General features: G+C 38.7%; 1 protein-coding gene across 1 annotated transcript in view; it reads right to left on the bottom strand.

Moving 5' to 3' along the window:
* ACVR1B (activin A receptor type 1B) overlaps nucleotides 1-22,103 on the bottom strand; it is a 51,190-nt gene extending 29,087 nt beyond the window's left edge. The window contains exons 1-3 of the mRNA XM_070740645.1: nucleotides 21,872-22,103; nucleotides 5,247-5,486; nucleotides 309-557 (exon numbers count right to left, since the gene is read on the bottom strand). Of these exons, the coding sequence (XP_070596746.1) occupies nucleotides 309-557; nucleotides 5,247-5,486; nucleotides 21,872-21,971 (589 nt within the window). The 5' untranslated portion in view covers nucleotides 21,972-22,103. The remainder of the gene's footprint in view (nucleotides 1-308; nucleotides 558-5,246; nucleotides 5,487-21,871) is intronic.
* Nucleotides 22,104-22,422: the final 319 nt, after the last annotated feature.

Raw genomic sequence — 22,422 nt, 5'->3', positions numbered from 1 at the left:
ACAGTTACCTGTAGCTCTTATGGCTTATTTAAAGGAAATATGAACTGCATGCTTTGGGACAAATGAATTTATTTATTCTGAAGTGTAATTTTAGTTATTAATACAGCTAGAGTTTTTGGCAAACATTCCAGTACAAACAAAGCATTGGATAGACATTTAGGTGAAAGTTGTGCAAGAGTTTATTGCACAACTTTCACCTAAAGAATAACTCTATTTTTAGGTTAACAGTACATATTATTTATATATTAATATATTGAACTTTATAATAAAATAATGTTAAACATCTTTATATAAAAGACACATTATACCTGAGCCAGAGCCAGAAGTAGACAAATCATAGACTAGATCTTGCAGAGTCTTGTCCTTGGATAAACACATTTCACAAGATGGATCCTCCATGTCCAATCGCTGACGATTGTGGTACCCACGTGAATGGTGATGGAAGACAAAAACTACTATAATTATAATGATGAACACAAGAAAGACTGGTCCTGCAATGACAGCTACCAGCTCCACAGGTCCCCAGATTGAAGAATTTTCATTATCCGGCCAATGTCCTGGAGAGGGAAGACAAGAAAGAAAAGCTTCAAATTCAATTCAGCTAAGGATTAAAAAAATCAATAGGTCAAACATTTAATAGATTTGAATTGAAAAGTAAGAGTAAACACTTAAAGGAATTGACACTTGTAATCTCAGGGATGCATGTACTTCAGCTACAATGAAATCAGAACCATTTATTTTTACTAATTAAAAATGGAAGCTTGTAATTACATCAAAATCATAAAAAAGTAGAAGTAGATATTTCTGTTATTCCCCCAATTTCTTGATTTGGGTGCTGTTGCACCAAAAACAAGAAATTGGGATTCATGTTCATAACATGAAATTTCTCTTTAGCATTACATATAAACAAGTACAGTGATCCCTCGATTTTCGCGATCTCGATCTTCGCGAAACGCTATATCGTGATTTTTCCCACCCGATGACGTCACTCTCTTCCTTTCTCATCTTTCTTTCTCTCTCTCTTTCTCTATCTTGCTTCTTCCTCTCTCACACTCTCTTCCTCCCTCTCTCATCTCTTTCTTTCCTTCTCTCTCTTTCTCTATCTCTCCCCCTCTTGCTCTCGAGCGGCGGGCGAGCGAGCGGCGGGCGGGCAGCAGCGAGGAGCCGAAGATCGGGGTTTCCCCTTTGCGTGGGCGGCGGGGAAACCCCGATCTTCGGCTCCTCGCTGCTGCGGCGCTGCTGAGCAGATCAGCTGCTGGGCGGCCGAAGAAACCTTCCCTGGGTCTTCCCCGCCGCCCACGCAAACTCCATCATCTGCGCATGCGCGGCCATGGAAAAAGGGTGCGCATGCGCAGATGGTGTTTTTACTTCCGCACCACTATATCGCGAAAAATCGAGTATCGCGAGGGGTCTTGGAACGTAACCCTCGCAATACTCGAGGGATCACTGTAACTGCAAACAGCAAAGACCAAATAAGCTGACATAATGTTTTTAGTGGTTTAAAAGTTTCTCTGTATCATTTCCCCATTATTACCAATAAACAAAATAAGAAAATAGACCTTTCTTCTTTCATGGTTCTATATTCTTGTTGAAAGTTAACACTGTTAATTAATCAATGAAAAACTAATTCTTGCTTCTATTTAATATATATTATTTATTATTATTTTATTAAATCTATATGACGCCCCTCTCTGAAGACTCGGGGCGGCTTACAACATATAAAAGCAGTATACAGCAAGATATAATCATTAAATTAAAATTAAGAATTACATTTAAAGAGAAACTAAAAAGCCTATTAACATGCACACATACCCATTCAAATAAACCTACTATACATTCACTGGCCAGGGGGTAGAATCTAATGACCCCAGGCTTGGAGGCATAGATGAGTTTAGACTCTTTCGGAAGGCGAGGAGGGTGGGGGCAACACGAATCTCTGGGGGAAGTTGATTCCAGAGGGCCGGGGCCCCCACAGAGAAGGCTCTTCCCCTAGGTCCTCCCAAGTGATATTGTCTAGTTGACGGGACCTGTAGAAGGCTGACTCTGTGGGACCTAACCGGTCGCTGGGATTCATGCGGCAGGAGGCGGTCCCGCAAGTAATCTGGTCCCATGCCATGTAGGGCTTTATAGGTCCTAACCAACACTTTGAATTGAGTCTGGAAGCCAATTGGCAGCCAGTGCAGACTGCGGAGTGTTGGAGAGATATGGATATGTCTGGGTAATCCCATGACTGCTCACGTGGCTGCATTCTGGACAATTTGTAGTTTCCAAACACTCTTCAAAGGTAGCCCCATGTGGAGAGCATTGCAGTAGTCGAACCTCAAGGTGATAGGGGCATGAGTGATATGAAGACATACCTCCCTATAGTAAAAGCAATACCCCCCAAAGATTAAGTACCTCTAGTAGGAACATATTTGTCAGTGGAGACTTTTTGATAATATAGCTTATGGAAACAGAATTAAGCTTATATCAGCTTGAGTGTTCAATATGGAAGACAAAAGACTCCACTATACTTCCAAAGATTATTTAAATAGTATTAAGCATTGCTTTCGATTTTCCATTTCAATTTCCCTAACTAATTAAGGAATAATCTTGTGAAATGTTTTATTCAGCATATAGTATATTAGTAATTTTGTGAAATATTTCCATATATTCTAAATGCAGATTATTTTTCTGAAATTACTCATGCAGTCTAGCCTCTAGCTAAAAATAAGCATGCTGCAATGAAATGTATTGCCAGAAGGGGGAGTCAAACCCTTCCCCAACAGTATTTATTTTTTACCCATAAAGAGAGACTGATAGTATTACCATAGAATTTAATATTCCAACCTACCTAATGAATAGGGCTTTTAAAAACTTGCCTGTGATTTTATAATATGATGGAAAGAGACATTTAATTAGAAATTTAAGTGATTATTTCATATGGTTGTACCTTCACCAATTTTTATTAGTTTTGGTACAAAATGATACCATAAACTGATGCAGTAATATACCTTTCCAAATAATCTCTTAAATATTAAATATAATTCCAGCTTTTAAAATTCAATCTTCATTAACATAAATTCAGTTGTAATATCTCAGGCTAATTAGATATTTCCAGAAAATTCAAGCAATAAAATATAACACTTTTCTGAAAATTGACACAAACTCTTATGGGGAAAAATAAAATTAATTTACGTTGTTGATAGTTTTTTTTAAAAATTCAGCTGCTTTACTATGTTTTTTATCTAAGATCCTGTAAACTACCTGTTGTGAGTGGTCTGCGATCAACTCTGGTAATGATAGATTCTGAGTTGGGTGAGCCAGGCCCATCTTGGTACTGTGAGCCAGTGGTTTTGACAGCTGTTGCAGAGAGTGAGGAAGAAATGGACCTGGAGGAACCTGAAGGACCACCAGAGGTGGCAGATATGCCAATGACAGTAGAGTCTGACTTAGAGGAAGAGGAGGAGAAAGACTATGAGCCTTTGTTAGATACCCGCTTTAGAAGACTAAGAAAAAGACAAAAATACTTGTATGGGAAAAGGAAGTAGTCTGTAGCTTGTTAACTCTAGTGTTAACTCTAGAGAAATGTTGACCACTCCGCATAGGTATTTAAGGGTGGCGTATGGGAAATTTGGGATGGAGTTTCAACGTTTTGCAATAGAGTCGGTTGAGGTTTGAGGTTTCAGCCAGGTTACACTAGCCAACTGTTATTTCCCTGCTAAAATCCTTGGAGAAAAAGTGCCCTGTCTGCGGATATGCTGGACATCTATAATTGTAAGTCAGTGAAACTGGAGACTCATTTCATAAAGGAATTTGCAATTAGCTTTAATCTTCAGCAGGAGCCTAGGTGCTGGACTGTTATCTTTTAACTCCTCTCACTGAGAAGCTGCCAAGATGAACTCGCATGCATGAATTTGCCTTGTATAAAAGATGCTTGCTATATAATAATAATAATAATAATAATAATAATAATAATAATAATAATAATAATAATTTAGATTTGTATGCCGCCCCTCTCTGCAGATTTGAAATATCAGTGCATGGATTGCTTTTTTGTTTTTAATCTATGTAGGGGGGATAGAACACCACCTAAGTCACCTGGGTGAGATAAGTGGTGTTGAAATTTTAAATAATTATATAAAATATTGAATGCCATTTGGGAGTATCCAGGAAGGCAGCTTTTTCTTTTTCATTGACCTATTGTTAGAATACAGTTCTTAAAGAAATTAAATTGGCTCTGGACCCTATCAGCTGTTTTGTAAGCCCTTGAAGATTTTTATCACCAAGTCTAGTGGTCAGAAATGAAAGTTTCTTCTAATTTTATTTTTTCTTAATTAATTAAATGTACATATGCATTCTTTTAACGCTGTTAGTGGTCCACAGTCATGAATTTGAGATGTAAAGCTATTTAAATTGAATAAATAAATAATATCTAAATAACTACCAGGATACAGTCATACCTCGTCTTACGAACCTAATTGGTGCAAGGAGGAGGTTCGTAAGACGAAAGGTTCGTAAGATGAAACATCATTTCCCATAGGAAACAATGTAAAGTCAATTAATCCGTGCAACCAAACCCCCCCCCCCCGCAAAAAAAACGCTGCCGCCCGGCTGTCACCTTTTAAAACAGCCTAGGGGCTTCTCAGCGACCTCCCGAACGCCAAACCCGAACTTCCGGGTTCGGCGTTCGGGAGGCCGCCGAGAAGCCCCCAGGCTGTTTTAAAAGGTGACAGCTGGGCGGCGGGGCTTACCAGCAGTCTCCAAACGCCGAACTTTTGCCGAACTTCCGGGTTCGGGGTTCAGGAGGTTGCTGGGAAGCCCCCCAGCCCGGCTGTGACCTTTTAAAACAGCCGTGCGGCTTCCCAGCAGCCTCCAAACGGTTCAGAAAAAAATTGCCTCTTCTTACGAACTTTTTTCGTGTTACGAACGCCAAATCCGAACTTCCGCGTTCGGCGGCTGCTGGGAAGCCCCGCCGCCCGGCTGTGACCTTTTAAAACAGCCGCGCGGCTTTCCAGCAGCCTCCGAACGCCAAACCCGGAAGTTAGGGTTTGGCGTTCGTAACACGAAAAAAGTTCGTAAGAAGAGGCAATTTTTTTCTGAACCCCGGGTTCGTATCTCAAGTTGTTCGTAAGACGAGGGGTTCGTATCTTGAGGTACCACTGTATATTGATGCTGATATAACTACAGCATAACAATAACCAGACTTGCTTTGATTGCCTATAAAGACTCACAGAACATTCTCATATTCATTCTACTGTACTTACCAGTGGGTACCATGAGATCAATTTTGTTACAGTAGTCAGAGTAGCAACAGTGTGTGTTGCGTACAGCTTCTGAACTAAGGCAGAAAAATGGTTTTCCAGCAGGAATCAACTTTACTTCAGGAATACATGTCCGGGTGTGATGCTTCATTCCATTCACATTTGTTATTGAGACCATACAAGCGCCATCTGTTTCGCATGTGGCATTGGCTTGATTGCAGTCAGAGCACAAACACAATAAAGCTGAAGTAAGGAGAAAAATAATTCGGTGTGACAAACTATTTATGACAAGGATAAATTGAAATTATATTACCTTTGAAATAAAACTGTATATTATTTAAAAGTTTAATTGAGCTATTAGCAGTTTAAAATAATACAAATGACATTTGCAAAATATTTTGAACAAAATTAGGTCAACATTATATGAACAATGTTTATTCCATAGGCTTCCTCTCTGTGGGAAGCCTATAGAACAAAATAATTAATGTCTATTAGCTATAGTTCTGACACTTAAATGTCCTCATGGAGTAAGACAAACCAATTTCTCTATGCACATATGCTTTCTACAGAATGCAGATTCATATTTCAAGGTTATTCTGTCAATTCAGTTTGGAAGGAAATCTGATATTAGACACTTGAGCTATAAAACAAAATATCTTTGAATAGCTTTATATTCCATCTATTGCAATGAAGGACCATGTTTCACCAACACTCCGCAGTCTGCATTGGCTGCCGATCAATTTCCGGTCACAATTCAAAGTGTTGGTTATGACCTTTAAAGCCCTTCATGGCATCGGACCAGAATATCTCCGAGACCGCCTCCTGCCGCACGAATCCCAGCGACCGATTAGGTCCCACAGAGTGGGCCTTCTCCGGGTCCCGTCAACCAAACAATGCCGGTTGGCGGGTCCCAGGGGAAGAGCCTTCTCTGTGGCGGCACCGGCTCTCTGGAACCAGCTCCCCCCAGAGATTAGAACTGCCCCTACTCTTCCTGCCTTCCGAAAACTCCTCAAAACCCACCTTTGTCGTCAGGCATGGGGAAACTAAACATCTCCCCTGGGCACGTCAATTTATGCATGGTATGCTTGTGTGTGTGTCTGTTATCATATGGGGTTTCTTTTCTTAAATCGTTAAATTTTAATTAATTGGATTGTTGTGACTGTTTTACATGTTGTGAGCCGCCCCGAGTCTTCGGAGAGGGGCGGCATACAAGTCCAACAAATAAATAAATAAATAAATAAATAAACACTATTAAAAATTCCATGTTGGACAAAGGCCAGTAATACATAACACTGTTTCTGCTCCATCTGACTTTTTAAAGATTGAAAGCATCAAGTCTATATATGCTGTTCTGTTTGTGAGAAATGAGCTGAATTTTAATGGGGAAAATGAAAATGTACTGTAATGAACGTGCAAAAATAGCTTCAACTGAACTTGTCTTGAAAAGAGAAGATTCAAACATTGGCGTGAATATCAATGGATTCAAACTGAATATCTGAAATGAAAGATTCAGCAACTAGTCTCTCATCATCTAGAAAAACCAAGTTATCCAAGGCAACCATTAATTCTCTAGAACAAAAATAAGTTTCCTTCTTTTAAAAATGAAGGATATAGGCAGACAAATTAATATATTTTAATAATGAATTGGCAAATACATGAAATATTTAAACAAAATAAACAAATACAGCGGTATTTTCTTCCTTCTCTCTATTTTACTGGGGCCAAAGAACAAAGAAAATTTCTGTAGATTCAAGCTTGTTTTGTGAAATGGCAGAAAAAGCTATCTAATCCTAAAATAATGCAAATTCCAGGCAGTTATGCCTCTAGCTTTGTCACAGCTATCTGTAATATATACCAATTACTTATATTATAAAGGCTTCAATTAGAAAGATAAACAGTCAGATCTATTTGGTATTTGGATGAAAGATCACCAGGGAATCTTAGTCCTGTAGGCTATCCTGAGAAATAACAACAAAAAATAAAAAATCATGGAAGGCTGCAATGGCAAGGAATTTCCATACTATTGGGGGGGGAAGGCTACATACATATGCATGTGAAATCATCAGCAATCAAGATCAGTTCAAGACAGATTTGATTTGATTTACTATAGATTAACAATCCTTTATTGCAACTGGAAAATTTGGCCTGTCCTGAATTTACTAGGTTAATAATGACCATGTGCACATCCTCCACGCATGCACACCGCACACACACACCCCTCTATACATGTGCACAGGTCTCACTGAAACCTCTGGACTCCTGAAGCTTGGGGATGTTGAAAAACAGCCCAATGAGCAAACCAGAAGTTTGAAAATTAAATTCCGATTGGCCCATTGGCTCGTTCTTTGTCCTTCAGAAGCTTCAGGCTGCTTTCCTGAAGCCTCTGGAGGGCAAAAAATGGCCCAACGGGCTAACCAGAAGTTCAGAATAACAAACTTCATTTTTTGTACTCTGGAAGGTGAAAACAGCCTCAGCAAAGCCAAAAATCAGTTGGCCAGCACGCCCATGTGCACTGGAGCTGACATAGAGCAACACCTCACATGCCCTCCAATATGGCTCCAGATGGCCCATGTGCCATAGGCTCATAATAACGGTACTAGGTAGTCTAGAATAAACCCTATTCTATGAATACACTCATATTGGTGTTAGCTTATCTTACAGAGCATGACTAAAGATTTATTTGGTTGAGGCCAAATCTGAATGGTTTACTAAAGCATTACTTCCTCTCTCTCTCAAACACCAGTATTTTGACCAAATTATACTTAGTAACAATCTCAAATTGTAGACAACAAAACCACTTGGTTTAGAGAAATGAATGCAATATCTGAACAGTATGAGAAAATCTTCAAATATTAAAATACAATCTATACAAGTTATTTGTAAGCCCCATTATGTTTAGAAGGATTAGTGATTTGTTGATAAATATGCATGTGAATATAACTCAATACATTTATGTATGGATATTATTATTTATATGTCTCAGCATTTGGCTAATCTTTTCTGCGTTTGGTAGCTAAGTAAGGTCAGGCTTGATTAATATTTGGATGGGAAACTATCAGGAAATATCAAGGTTGTAAGCTAAAATGGAAAGTAACATTTTAGAGTAAGAATTCAGCAGATGTCATTGACAATTTCCAGACTGTTACTTAGAAAATTACATGAAAATATCTATGGAAGGATTAGAAGTCAAGCATGATTCAAGGACATTTTTATTATTTATATCTGTACTTCAATTCTGCATACATTAGTAAGTCATAACAGCTATTACAGAAAGCCTGTTTGGGATAGTGGTCAAGATACCAAGCCAGAAACCAGGAGACCATGAGCTCTAGTCCTGCCTTAGTCATGAAGCTGTATAATCTTGGGTCACTGATTTTCTCTCAGCCCTGGGAAACAGGCAATGGCAAACCATTTCCAGAAAAACCTTGCCAAAAAATTGCAAATACTTGTCCAGGAGGCAATGACTGGAGGGCACAAAAAAACCACCAAAGAAAAATTCTACAAGTAGTCCTCAATTTACAACAGTTCATTCAGTGACCATTCAAAGTTACAACAACCAAAGTGACATATGATCATTTCTCACTTTCAACCGTTGCAACATCTCCATAGTCATGTGGTCAAAATTCAGATGTTTGGCAATTGATGCAGATTTGTGAAGTTGCAGTATCCCAGGGTCCACACCTTTTGTGACCTTCTGACAAGCAAAGTCAATAGGGAAGCCGGATTCACTTAATAAGCATGATATTAAACTTAACTGCAGAGATTCACTTAACAAATGTGGCAAGAAAGGTCATAAAACGAGACAAAATTCACTTAACAATTATTTCACTTAACAACAAAAATGTTGGACTCAATTGTGCTAAGTTGAGTGCTAACTGTACAAGCAAAACACCAGCAATTGTACTATGCTATTCCTCTTGTTACAAAATCTCATGTAAAGGGAGAACTATATTTCAAAAATTAGTACCATTATCTCTCCCTCATAATATAATCTATGTCTGAGGGAGAAAGAAATGCTAATAAGTTATAGAGAAGAAGAGGAATTTTGCAGGAGAATTGTAAGAGGGCTGCTTGATCTTTTGATACCCAGTTCTCCCATCTAAACGATATTGCTACTAGATATCGTGATAACTTCCAGCTGTCCTCAAAAACAGAAAATGAATCAGACTGGTATAACACTACTTAATGGCAGGAGAAAAAAATTGCAGAAAAATATTAATATGCACAGCAATAATTAATTCTCCCTCTGCCAATGGTTCAATGCCAGAAAAATGAGGCTTGGGAAGAAATATTTATCAATATTGCACATAATTTCAGTTCAAATGTTGTGAAATGTCACTTGCTTTCTACAAGTCAATATCCACTTGGTATGTCACTGGAGAACAACTACATTCTGCTTTCTAATCAAACACAAACCACCTATCAAATTTCACCTTTTCAGCTTTTGAGCAAAAATCACTCCTCTGTCAAGGTATGGAAAAAAACAATCAAGGTAAATCTAAGCAGTGAGCATAAATTTAGTAATGTAAAGGAAATAAAAGTGTGAATCTAAGAAACATAACATACTTTCTACAACAATCAGCATTTCTGTTTGCTAAAAGGAATAAAGAGCATGTACATACCTGTTGGACAGCTTAATGCAAAAAGTTAGATTTATCTAAACAAAGGAAAAAATGGTTTCCCATTCCTAACAAGAGAGTGCTATAAATCAAGATGATCACAGGATTACGTCATATCTCTTCACAATTCTTAGCAAATAGCTACAACTCTTCACAAATAGTGTATATTATGATCTTCTATATACTTTCATGAATTGTAAACACATTATGTGAATATCTGCAGCTATGAAGTACTAGTTCATTGCTTCTTTATGGACACTGGGGTGCTTTCTACAACTTGCCTTTATATATACTGAAGCAGACATTCCTTTAACATCAAAACAATAATAAAAGAGAGTCATCACATGATTTGAAGCAATAAACATATTTGCCAAGTTAAGTGTTTTTGGAAAGACAATTAAAAGGAAATATTCTAGATACTACAAGAAGCAGTGACACAAAGAAACATACTTCTCAATATAATAACTATAGCAAAGGCTTTAGTATAGCATCATAGAGCCTTAATAAACCTTGGGATCCTTGTAGAAAATTAGCGTCAACGCAAGTAATTATTGGCTACCATTAGAATAATCTCATCTTTACGCCTCCAACTTTGTTTCCCTCTCATATAGCTTTAATATGCTGCAGGAAAGTGACTGCATTATCAGATAGCAAAATACATCATTCATTAAATGTGGATTTTTGTCTATGTAAGAGAACCAACAAACTAAAGGAAAAAGTTAAACATGGTTTGCTATAAGAAATAGCTTACAAACATAGGTTAATAGATCAATCTTGCTGTCTGCTACCGGCAGATATCCTTTCTATTTGGGGACTGGGGGAAAAGGAACTGAACAAATAGAATTTAGTGTTCCAAGATGGTATGCATTCCAACCACAATAAAGGAGAAATGTTATTTTATTGTGAAAAAAAATCAGAGTCCATTTAGGGTTTGGGCTGTAATGGGTTATTAAGCTAATGTATTTCTGACCATAAGTCTGTCAAAAGCTTATTGAAAATACAAAGAAACTGGATAAAACACAATAGGTACTTCCCACAAATTTTTGTTAAGATAAGGTGTATGTTTTTGAGCAGTTTTCCTCTCGTTTGGCCATAAAGTTATACTGACTCTATATTAACTAAGAAATTAATCTTAAAGTAAGTTTAAGTGGACCGTGAAAATCCAAGCTTTATTTCTCTAGCCCAGTTCAGGAATTCTCTTGTGTGCATGGATGAGAGGAACGTCTATGCTGGACTGGAGATAACAAAGTGGGGATCCCAAAGACCCAAGTGCACCCCACAAGTGTTCCCTTATGCACAGGGAGGGAAGAATTCCTGTGCTGGGCTGGAGAAATAAACCTCAAATATCTACGATCCCTGCAAAGATCACAAAAATCTGAGCCAGCCCAGCACAAGAGTTCCTCTCCCCTCTGCCCTTTACTGAAATTCTCTTCCATACATAGAGGGGAACTGTCTGCCCTTGTTTAGCAGTCAGCTCTTTTCCTCCATCCACTTAATGATTGCAACCAGGAGAGCCAGTGTGAAACCATCATGTAGGCATGTCACTGAATGACTGCCTTGCTCAACAATCAAATTGCCAGTTCTAAATAGTAGTAAATTGACAACTACCTACATATCAATGCCAGCCGTCTTCCAATGGTACTGTTCTGATGGTTTAGCAGCATTGAACTACTTCTGCTTGGTCCCAATCAATTATTTTGGGGGGAATGTGAAGAAGATGGTAGATTTAGAGGATCCTGAGTGAAGTAGATTATTTCGGTTGCAGATCTAGGCCAGGGAGGGAAACTGTACTCGATGGAGGATCCGGAGTAGAATCTGACCAGAGGAAATGTGAGCCTTTGGTCCTACCAGGTTTTCTGTGGCATTTATATACCATTGATCATGCTATTCCAGAGTGCTTATTCCAATCTACTGGGGATTGGATGTTAGAGGCACTGTATTATGGTTTTGTTCTTTCCTAAGCAGGAGATTGTTGTAAGTAATGGGCAGGGAAATGAGATGGGATGGGATGAGATGAAAAGTTAAGTTACTGGTCATTGTGGAGTACCTCAAAGTGTGGTCCTTTTTCTTATCCTATTGGACATCTTAAGAAAGTGTTGGGAGTTATCATCTATTAATTTGGCGTAAAATATCACCAATATGCTGATGATATCCTATTAAGTATCTCCAAAAAGGAGATGTAGCGGAGGTTCCAACTTGGCATTTGGAGGAGGGAGGGACTGGATGGAATAAAAGAAATTCAAATTGAATTTCAGAAACGTAAACAAGCTGTTTATCCTCAAAATATATTAGCAGATGATTTACCATATTTTTCAGAGTATAAGATGCACTGGAGTATAAGACACACCTAAGTTTTGGGGAAGGAAAATAGAGGGGGGGGGGAGAATCTGCCTAACAGATATTCATCTGGCTAGTTTCCTTAATCTGGTCAGATTCAGCACATTATTTTATCCCCTGGTTAGGGCTTTAAAAAAACCTTATTTGGAGAGACTAACAATGAAAGAGCTTGCAAGCTGGTAAGAGCTGGGAACATTGTTAGCATCTGATCAGGGCTTGGAGGAAATTTATTCCGACCAAGTACTGTATAGCAATGAAAAAAAGCCTGCAAAGACTTAGGGCTTGGAAAACATTCTTTGCAGAGAGTAACAATGAAAGAACCTACAAGGAAAGAGTTGGGACGATAGTTAGCACCTAGTTAGGGATGGGAAAAAAAACTTCGAGAAAAGCTACATTCAGAACATAAGGCACACCAAAATTTTCAGCTTCATTTAGGGAGGAAAAAGGTACATCTTACACTCTAAAAAATACAGTAATCTGGATGATACCTATACAGTAGGCACCAGGTGATAAGCATCAGGTATCACATGACTTATATGCTTTATTTGGCTTCCAGTCTCTCCTTCCTTTTGCAACACATATAATCCTGTTTGATTTATTGAGGATTGCAACCCCACCTCCCCATATGAAGATGGAGAGTTACAGTAGGTTCAGAAACAAGCCTTATAGAACACACAGCCCCCACAATTTTAGTCTAATCTCTATTTTTATCTTTGGGAAAGAAGTTAAGGCAGTGGTTTTGTTGCATCTTTGGTACATAAAGGATGATATATTGGAACCAATTGCTTTGTTGTTTGGGTTTGAGCTTTTATTAGTTATGTTGCATTCCTTTTATTATTATCTTGTATTTTAGGAACTGTATTTGTGAGCTGCTAAGAATCCCTGATTGTTGTGATATACAGTGATCCCTCTATTATCGTGAGGGTTCTGTTCCAAGACCCCTCGCGATAATCGATTTTTCGCGATGTAGGGTTGCGGAAGTAAAAACACCATCTGCGCATGCGCACCCTTTTTTCTATGGCCGCGCATGCGTAGATGGTGGAGTTTGCGTTCCCCGCCGCCCATGCAAAGGGGAAACCCCGATTCGGCTCCTTGCTGCTGCTGCGCTACCGAGTAGATCAGCTGCTGGGCGGCCGAAGGAACCTTCCCTGGGTCTTCCCCCTCTTGCTGGCGGGCGGGCGAGCGGCGGGCATCAGCGAGGAGCCGGGGTTTCCCCTTTGCGTGAGCGGCCGGGAAGACCCAGGTTGGGGGTTCGGGGGTGTGCTGGGAAGGCCCCCCAGGCCGGCTGGGACATTTTAAAACAGCCACGCCACTTCCCAGCTGACTCCCGAAGCCAAACCCGGAAGTGGTTTTTTTTAAATTAATATTTTTTTTAAAATCGCGATATAGCGTTTCGCGAAGATCGAAATCGCGAAACTCGAGGGATCGGGTTCGGGGGTGTGCTGGGAAGCCCCCCAGGCCGGCTGCGACCTTTTAAAACAGCCGCGCCGCTTCCCAGCTGTCTCCTGAAGCCAAACGCCAAAGCCAAAGCCGAACTTCCACGTTCGGCTTCGGGAGACAGCTGGGAAGCGGCGCGGCTGTTTTAAAAGGTGACAGCCGGGCTGGGGGGCTTTCCAGCAACCTCCCGAACCGAACCCGGGGTTCAGAAAAATTTTGCCTCTTCTTACGAACTTTGTTCGAATTACGAACCGGCGTTCGGGAGGCTTCTGGGAAGCCCTGCCGCCCGGCTGTCACCTTTTAAAACAGCCGCGCAGCTTCCCAGCAGTCTCCGAACGCCGGTTCGTAAGTCGAAAAAAGTTCGTAAGAAGAGGCAAAATTTTTCTGAACCCCGGGTTCGTATCATGAGTTGTTCGTAAGACGAGGGGTTCGTATCTTGAGGTACCACTGTATCTGGATTTTTAACAGTAAGAAAGATGGTAAGTCTCCACAGAAAGTAAGTGCATGAATTGGGCTTCTCGGCTGGTAAGAAGCACTGGCAAGGATAATGAAAGCACCATCTGTCACCCAGGAAAAATGATCAGTGAAGAAACGTTTGCTCCTCCCAAATTTTTTTCATCTCCTTCCTTCTGCTCTATGTCTATTAGAATCTGAAGTTGTAGACAGACACCATCTTATCTTTAATTTCTGTACAACAATCTTAAGAATTTAAGAAATATTAAATAATAAATATCCAAAAACTGGCAATGTAATGAGATTCCTTCCTTTGTCTACATCTTGTACTGTGAGTAGAAAAAACAATCAGCTAAATCAGTTTCAACTGATATTTGCTGGTGATGACCAGCAAATACCAGTTTAAAAGGCATTGGGACAATTCTGGCATTTCAAGTTCTAGGTAGTGACTGAGAATGAATCTTTTTGCATCATTAAAATCAAGCTAGCAGACTCCCTATAATTTCAGCTTAGAGACTATTCATAAATCAACAGGCACGAATGACGGCAGTTGAGGTTGTCTGAGCAAGTCCAACATTTTAAAAAATGCAGAATTCAAATAATACTTTTTTCTAGCAGTTAAATAGAGGGTGGAGGTAGAAGTCCTCAGTATATAATGTAATATAATTAAATAAAATAAATTTTCTGGTTGGATACCATAAAGAGAGCTCGTTGATTAAGATTTTTATCTACACCTCTGATAAGATGCACTGGAAAAAAGGTGCAAGACAAGCTTGTTGTGAATTGTATTTATATCTGTTTGGCATGCTTACCAGTATGTCTGACATTCTGCTGCAAGTCAGACCCAACCCCTGAAGAAGCTGTTAAACAAGCTTAACATTAAGCTTCAGAGCCTCGGAATGAAAGCTTTGTTCTTATACAAGAGATCTACAAGGTATGCATTTTTGCTGAAATGAACTGAACTGACAGAGCACCAACTTGTTATGACACAAATTTGGGTGGGGAAATAAAGGTCACTCTCACCTTTTTTCTCTCTCTATTTTTTCAATAAATAAAACAAGTGCTTTTTATTGATACATTTAAAATCATCTGTCCATTAAAAAAGTGTCTGAGTTGCATTAAAATACCGTACAGTATTTTAAATACGGTAAACTTCAGTACTCAAAAAAAATCAATAGCTTAAAATTAAATCATCACATGACTAAAATCAGCTACATGGCATTATGGAATACTTGGATAAGATATACTTCACAATGCCAAACGTATTGCTGCCTAAAAAGCCTTTTTCGGGAGTGGAATTTAGTTGTGACAGAATACATTCTTTTTCTGGTTGCCAAATATTAAGCTTCAGATGGCAAAGGATCTTAAAAACCTTCATATTCTTCCACATCCAAGATTTAGTAATGCTACTACCGTGTTTCCCTGAAAATAAGATCCTGCCTTATATTTTTTGGAATACTGAAATAAGTGCTTGGCCTTATTGCTAGGCACTCAAAAGCCCGATTGGGCTTATTATCAGGGGATGTCTTATTTTGGGGAAAACAGCGTATGACTGGGAACTGTAACAATTTTAAATAAATTTGGTGTCCACCAGAGTATGCATCTTCTGCTTTCTAATTCTAGATAAACATAAATACATCTGCTTTCTAATTCTAGATAAACATAAATACAGGCTCATATAAACAGAAATAGGTTTCATTTAAGAGCAGGTACATCAATCTATTCAGCTTCTCTTCACAGACATCCACCTTCACATCCTCTAGATTTGTGCAGAATGTGTGAAACAAGTGAACCATAACTTGATACAACGCATCTTTTCATTTGAATCACTCTACTGAAATATTACTTTTGTATTTTAGCTGTTCTTTAAATATTTGCCTGTTAATATTTAAGCAACATTCTAAGCTATTAACTGCATCTGGCAGCAAATCTCCAATAAAAGCTCATGAGAGGAAGTCAAGTTAAATACAGCCCACTCAGCATTTATATTACAGACTTAAAACATTCTGTGATTAAAGCTTATAAATGCAAAGGATGAAATTAATTTAGCTGTACCCAATACCTATAAAGCCAGACCTGTTAAGAGTGAGACACAACAAGCAAAACCATATCCTTTCGATCTGGATTCTGAATATTCTGAATACTTCTGAATTGTAGAGTTATATGCATGCACTTGCTGGTTTTCAGAGTTAATAGTGTGAGTTACATTAATCTCTCATCTTGAAATAACTTTTAGATTTCCTCTTTTTAAACTTAAAGCCAATGTACGAACAGATGCAAAGTTTCACACAGCATTCTTCACCTTATTTTTTAAACTGAAAAGCATCTATTGGAATTCAATATCAGTAGAAACAGAACTCCTGCACATTACATAACACACTCAGAAGAAAGTGCAACACAGAACAGTGTTGCATTACTTTCTTTTCTATACATATTCTGTCTACAGTAAAACCACAATAATTTTTTGCTTACTTATTCCTGGATAAGCAAGAATATTTTTCAGTTCCAAAATGTGAAATGAATTTTGAGGGTGTCTTAACTGCAGACCATAGCTCAGGCTTGTTGCCAGGCTTGGGGAAACTGACATACCCCCAGCTGTTCCGTTTTATGTTTGGTTTATTTGCATTGTATGCTTGTTTTTTATAAGGGTTTTTAAATTTGTTTTTTTAATATTGATTTGTATTTCATGTATTATTTGTTGTGAGCCGCTCCGACTCTTCGGAGAGGGGCGGCATACAAGTGTAATAAATTATTATTATTAAATTATTAATTATTTCTACAGCCCATTACAGCCTTAAAAAATGCAATTTTGTAAATGATGATGTTACAGTTTGAAGTTTCCTGCCTGTCATTGTGGTTAAAAATAATCAGCTTATATGCCAGTGAAACAAATTTCATGGTATTTCAGTTGAATTTCAGTTGAAATTCTGAGGATTGGTTTATCTGTGGATGGTCTGATTAATAATTACATACGTAATCTTTTGAATGATTAAATCATTTTCTCTAAAATAAATTTTACACCAAGTATTCAAAGCTTAGTAACAGGTTTTGCGTTTCTTTATTCTCGAGAATAGATTCTAATTTTATTGCTTCTTAATCCCAGCAGTTATACCAGAATCACTATTATTAATTGGATTTGTATGCCGCCCCTCTCCAAGGACTATAGGGCTGCCATCTCAGTTTTCATTGCCTTTCAATAGGCTTCCTTTAGCTGATCTCAAGGAAGGTACCCCTTTATTATCTGCCCTCTTGAAATGCAATAACTCAAATTCAAGTTGGTAATAATCCCACTTGACTTATGCAGAAGGTAATCAAATTCCCATTGTCAGTCCCTGAATATTGTAAGATGTTTTAATTGAGGTCACTTACAAAAGCAGTTTCCCACCAAAGCCTTCATTCACAATAGTGCAGACTGCCCAGTTGCTAGAAATGGGGAAATAGAATTTTACTGTCAAGCTGAATTATTGTTGTTTTTAAAGGTCCAATGGTTTTGGGGACAGTGCATTTAGCCTCCATTTAAATGGATAAAGCACAAATCATGTTGTATTAAAAACCAATATGAGCTATGTACTTCCATGTTCTAAGAATTGCTAAAATTACAATATACTATTTTTTAAAAAAGAAATCAGTAGATTTTTAATCATAAAGCTTCCTCAATAATATGAGGAGGAAACACGTGAAATCAAACTGAGGAAACATCAACCTGAACTATATTTTGTATATTGAGATTGTTTAAATTTACACTTTTAAAAAAACTTTACATATCTAGTGCAACTAGAACAAGTTTAAAAACCACCCTTCTCTGCAAGGAACAAAAAGCATATTGTGCCTTAAACAAACAAGTGAAACAAGCTTTCACAGTTCTTGCTGTTTGCTATACATCCTGAAAATAACTTTCACTTACCCATACCCTTCACCTGTAACTGGGCAAAATTAGTTCTATCCTTGATTTCATTAGGCTCTGTTTGCATAGTTTACAGGCCGGCACAGTCATTACAGAAATACATGCACATTTTATCAAGGAACATTATAAAAATAAGCAGCAGCATTTCCTAGAAATAGTAATCATCTACCCAAACAAAGCCATCAAAGAATAATCAAGTCAATTTCCCCATCCCTGTTTATTTATATGATAAAACATGAATTACAAGGAAATCAATATAAGCTTTTCAGAGTCTGAAATATCAAAGACAAAAGCTGCTTCATCTGCATGAAGATTTTCATAGACAGCTATTTAACTATAAATGCACCCATAATTTTCTAAAATCCACTTTCATCTGTTGTTAGGCACCTAAGTCTGTAATTAAAGGCTGCTACTGAAGGAATTAAATATATTAAATAAGCAGGGCAACTTTAAGACTTGTGGACTTCAATTTCCAGAATTCCCCAGCCAGCTCTGGAAATTGAAGTTTACAAGTCTTAAAGTTGCCAAGTTTAAAGACCTCTGCTATAAAATAAAAAAGGAAAAAAACCCTTCACCTTCCATGAGATAGATACTACTACCATCACTATTCCCAAAAGCTTATTATGAATTTCTTGTAGTCTGAATTTATCACATCATATTCTATAACTTTTAGCATTTTTCAAAAAATACTTGATAGCAATTCATTTTTAAGAGACAAGCTCACAAGGACTGCTATCCAGCTTGCATAAACAAGCATTTCAAGATGAAATATTAAACTGCTGGTTATTTTGACATATTTGTAAGAAAAGCAGATCTTCAATTTAAAAAGTAACTCTAGAAGTCTGATGTTAACTTTGTACTATATGTCAACAGTGATCTATGGAATAAAATAAATGTTAAACTATGTTTTAGGATGATGTGTGAACCCAGGTACTGAATTTTGTAGAACCAATATATTCAAGATTACAATTTTATTGTCTTTTAAACAATTTTAGATAGATAAATAATACATTTATTTATTCTTTAAAATGGCATTATTCTTTTCATGAGGTAGTCATCATGAAGCAATCACTAAGTGAAAATCATGTGACTGTGACTGATTTTACTTGTTTTTCTTTGTTTCTTGTTACTTCCTTCTGAACTGGGGTTCTTCTTATTTATCTTGGTCTTGGGTAAATAACCAAGTGAAAATAATGCTATGAAGCATTATTTGGTAGGGATCAGATCTTCCCCAGTCCAAAGCATAAGCATGCAAATGTGGTTCACCTTAAAAGTGTATTTTCACAACACCCAATCAGATGCCAATATAAAACATAAATGCAATACTTCCTATATATTCTCAGTACTTGGCAAAGAAGGCATCTATTTTAAATCTTTGGTTAGTCACACTAATAGAAATTATTTACCTCTCACCCCCTCCCATTAATCTATTCAAATTGCTGGTCCTCATTTTGCAGTATGAGGTAGCATCTCTTTTTTTGCCTGGACTGAAAATTCCCTCCTCAATTTCATGATAATCCCAACATGTCCATCAGAGTGTATTTTCTCTTAATTCATTTTCTACATTCCACATATAAATTATGTTTACTTTTATTAGTGGAAAATTGGTTAAAAGCTTTGATTCATACACTCTTCCCCCAAAATAAAATACATTGCAGTATATATTAGGTAGATTTGAGATACTCTTCCATTCAGAGATTAATTGTATCCAAGCTTAAATTACTTTACATGATATATATGCACTCAGATAATAATTTTGGTCATCCATTCTATCAGGGAGAAAGATTTATATAATCTAACTCATTACAAATTGACCAAGTACAGTAATTTGAACATATTGAAGCATTCAGTCAGGCAAGTCACCATATGGCAAAACTCACCGAGACTAAATTCAACCCAGGTTTTTAACATATCAGAAACAGGACTGCCAATTTATAATAGAATTCTGGTCATTCACTTTTCATAATTTTGCTTTCCAGCTGTTTAATGGAAGTATCTATAGATAACATCTCATCAAAAGCTTTATTAATATATAGTATGTCCTTCTAAGGCAGCATCCTACACTTTTTACTATACTAAACTTAACAAAATTACAAGAGTTGGAAGGGACCTTGGAGGTCTTCTAGTCCAACCTCTTACTCAGGCAGGAAACTCTATACCATTTCAGACAATAGCTAGCCAATCTCTTTTTAAAAACCTCTAGTATTGGCGCACCCACAACTTCTGGAAGTAAGTCATTTCATCAATTAATTGTTCTAACTTTCAGGAAATTTTTCCTTAGCTGTAGGTAGATTCTTTCCTTGATTAATTTCCATCTTATTGTGGCTTTAGGTGCTTTGGAGAATAGATCGATCCTCTCTTCTTCGTGGCAGCCCCTCAGATATTGGAACATTGATATCATGTCACCCCTAGTAGTTCTTTTCATTAAACTAATCATATAATACGTAATTCTAGCAAACTTTCTTTATATGTGTTAGCCTCCACTTTCCTGATCATCTAATTGCTTTTCTCTGTATTCATTTTAGAGTCTCAACATCTTTTTATATCATGGCGACAAAACTCGATCCAGTATTCCAAGTGTGACATTATAAAGTGGTACTAACAGTTTACATGATCTTGATCCTATCCCTGTTAATGCAGCCTAGTACTGCATTGGCTTTTTTTGGCAACTGCAGCACATTGCTGGCCCATATTTAAGTAAATGTCCATTAGTACTCCAAGATCCCTCTGGCAGTTACTACTATTGAGCCAGGTACCACCTATTAACATCAACATAAATTGAAATTTGATTATATCCTACTTAAAGTTCAATGAATAGCAAATTAATAGATTAATAATAATATAAATATATATTTTATACGGTAAACATTATATAAACAAATATTAGCAAAGAAGTCTGCAAACAAAACATTAAATTTTGCTTATTATGGATTTTTTTTTTGAGACAGCAAAAAGGAATCTTCAGTCATTAAGCTTGAAAGGCTTTTGGGTGAACTCATGCTTACAGCAGATTCAAAAGCTTTAGAATTAAAATCTAATACATCTTTCTACTACCATGTTTCTATTTACTGGATTTTGTAATTTTTTTTAAAAAAAAATGCAACCCTATAGTACCCATTTCAGGGTGTGTGTTTTTAAACTGCTAATTACAAAATGTGGTCCGCAACAGTTCCTGAAAACAATGAGTCTCATTGGCTTCGGGGCCATGTGACCTCCATCAATTCCCATCCAAAGCATCCCAAGGCCAAAGCATCCCAATGTAAAGAACTGGAAGACTGGATCAAAGCAATCCCCCCTCCTTCAGCTTCAAAAATAAAACAAACATACACACACACACACACACATTCTGATGGCTGCATTGCCAAATTAATCCCCCCCCATGCTATCCGCAATTATCAAAATACTCCTTAACTCCAGCCTCTCCTCCCCCACACCTCCATCATCTTATCCGCCATACCTTCCCCATTCCCTGCATGCACCTCGCTACCTCAAGCCCGCACGGGCCCTGCACCTCAGCCCCAAACCCTCTGAACAGGATATCCACTAGCCCCGCAACCCCAACCCCAGCCGACCCTTTGGGAAAAGGCTTCAGGAAAGGCGCAGGAGGGAAAAATAAAAAGCGAGACGACTTCCTCATTTCCCACCCGAGTCTCGGTCGACTCCCCTCACGCGTGCCCCAGGCCCGGGAAGCCATGGCGGCGGCATCTTTGCAAGACCGCCACCCGACACACCTGGAGGAAGGTGCCCTCAAGGTTCCCGCTCGGGGCGCGCGGGGGGGGGGAAGCGCTCCCTCACCCTCCCACGCCCAGCCCGGCCACCGAAGCGCCGGCCGCCATGTTGGCTTTCAAGGCTCCTTTCCCACCTCAACCGATGCTCACCTTGGGCCCCCCGTTGGCCCCCGAGCACCAGCGCCAGCAGCGCCAGCCCAACGGGCGGGGGGAGGGCGCGGAGAGCAGCGCGAGCCAGCCGCCCCGCCATGGCAGCGCCGGAGGCAGAGAGAGCGCGAGCGAGACAGAGGGAATGAACGGCCTCGCGCTCGCCCCTGTTAAAGAGCTCACGCGGGCTCCGAGGAGACGCGAATAACAACGGCGGCGGAGGCAGCGGCAGCGCGAGACGAATTCGACATCAGGAGGGAGGGAGGGGGGCAGCGCGCGCGCCAGTGAGAGAGCGAGTGAGCGAGCTCTTAAAACAAGAGAACAAGCCAGCCGGGTTTTTAAAGGGAAGGTGGCGCTGGGGCTTTTAAAGGAGAGGAAGGGCGGGAGGAAAGCCAAGCGAAAGGGGGAAATTATCCTCCGACAGTAAATCCGCGGCGGTACACAAAGGAGAGCGTGAGGCGTGCCCAGAGTAGGAGGAAGGCGGGTACAGGGTTTGTTTTGGGTGCGTGCCTATGGAGATAGTTGCTTTTACCTTCCAGGGCAGTGTGTGTGTG

The sequence above is a fragment of the Erythrolamprus reginae genome, chromosome 2, assembly GCF_031021105.1.
Source record: "Erythrolamprus reginae isolate rEryReg1 chromosome 2, rEryReg1.hap1, whole genome shotgun sequence".
Classification (NCBI taxonomy): domain Eukaryota; kingdom Metazoa; phylum Chordata; class Lepidosauria; order Squamata; family Dipsadidae; genus Erythrolamprus; species Erythrolamprus reginae.
Note: the sequence above shows the minus strand (reverse complement) of the source record. Positions and strands in the feature narration are given on the sequence as shown.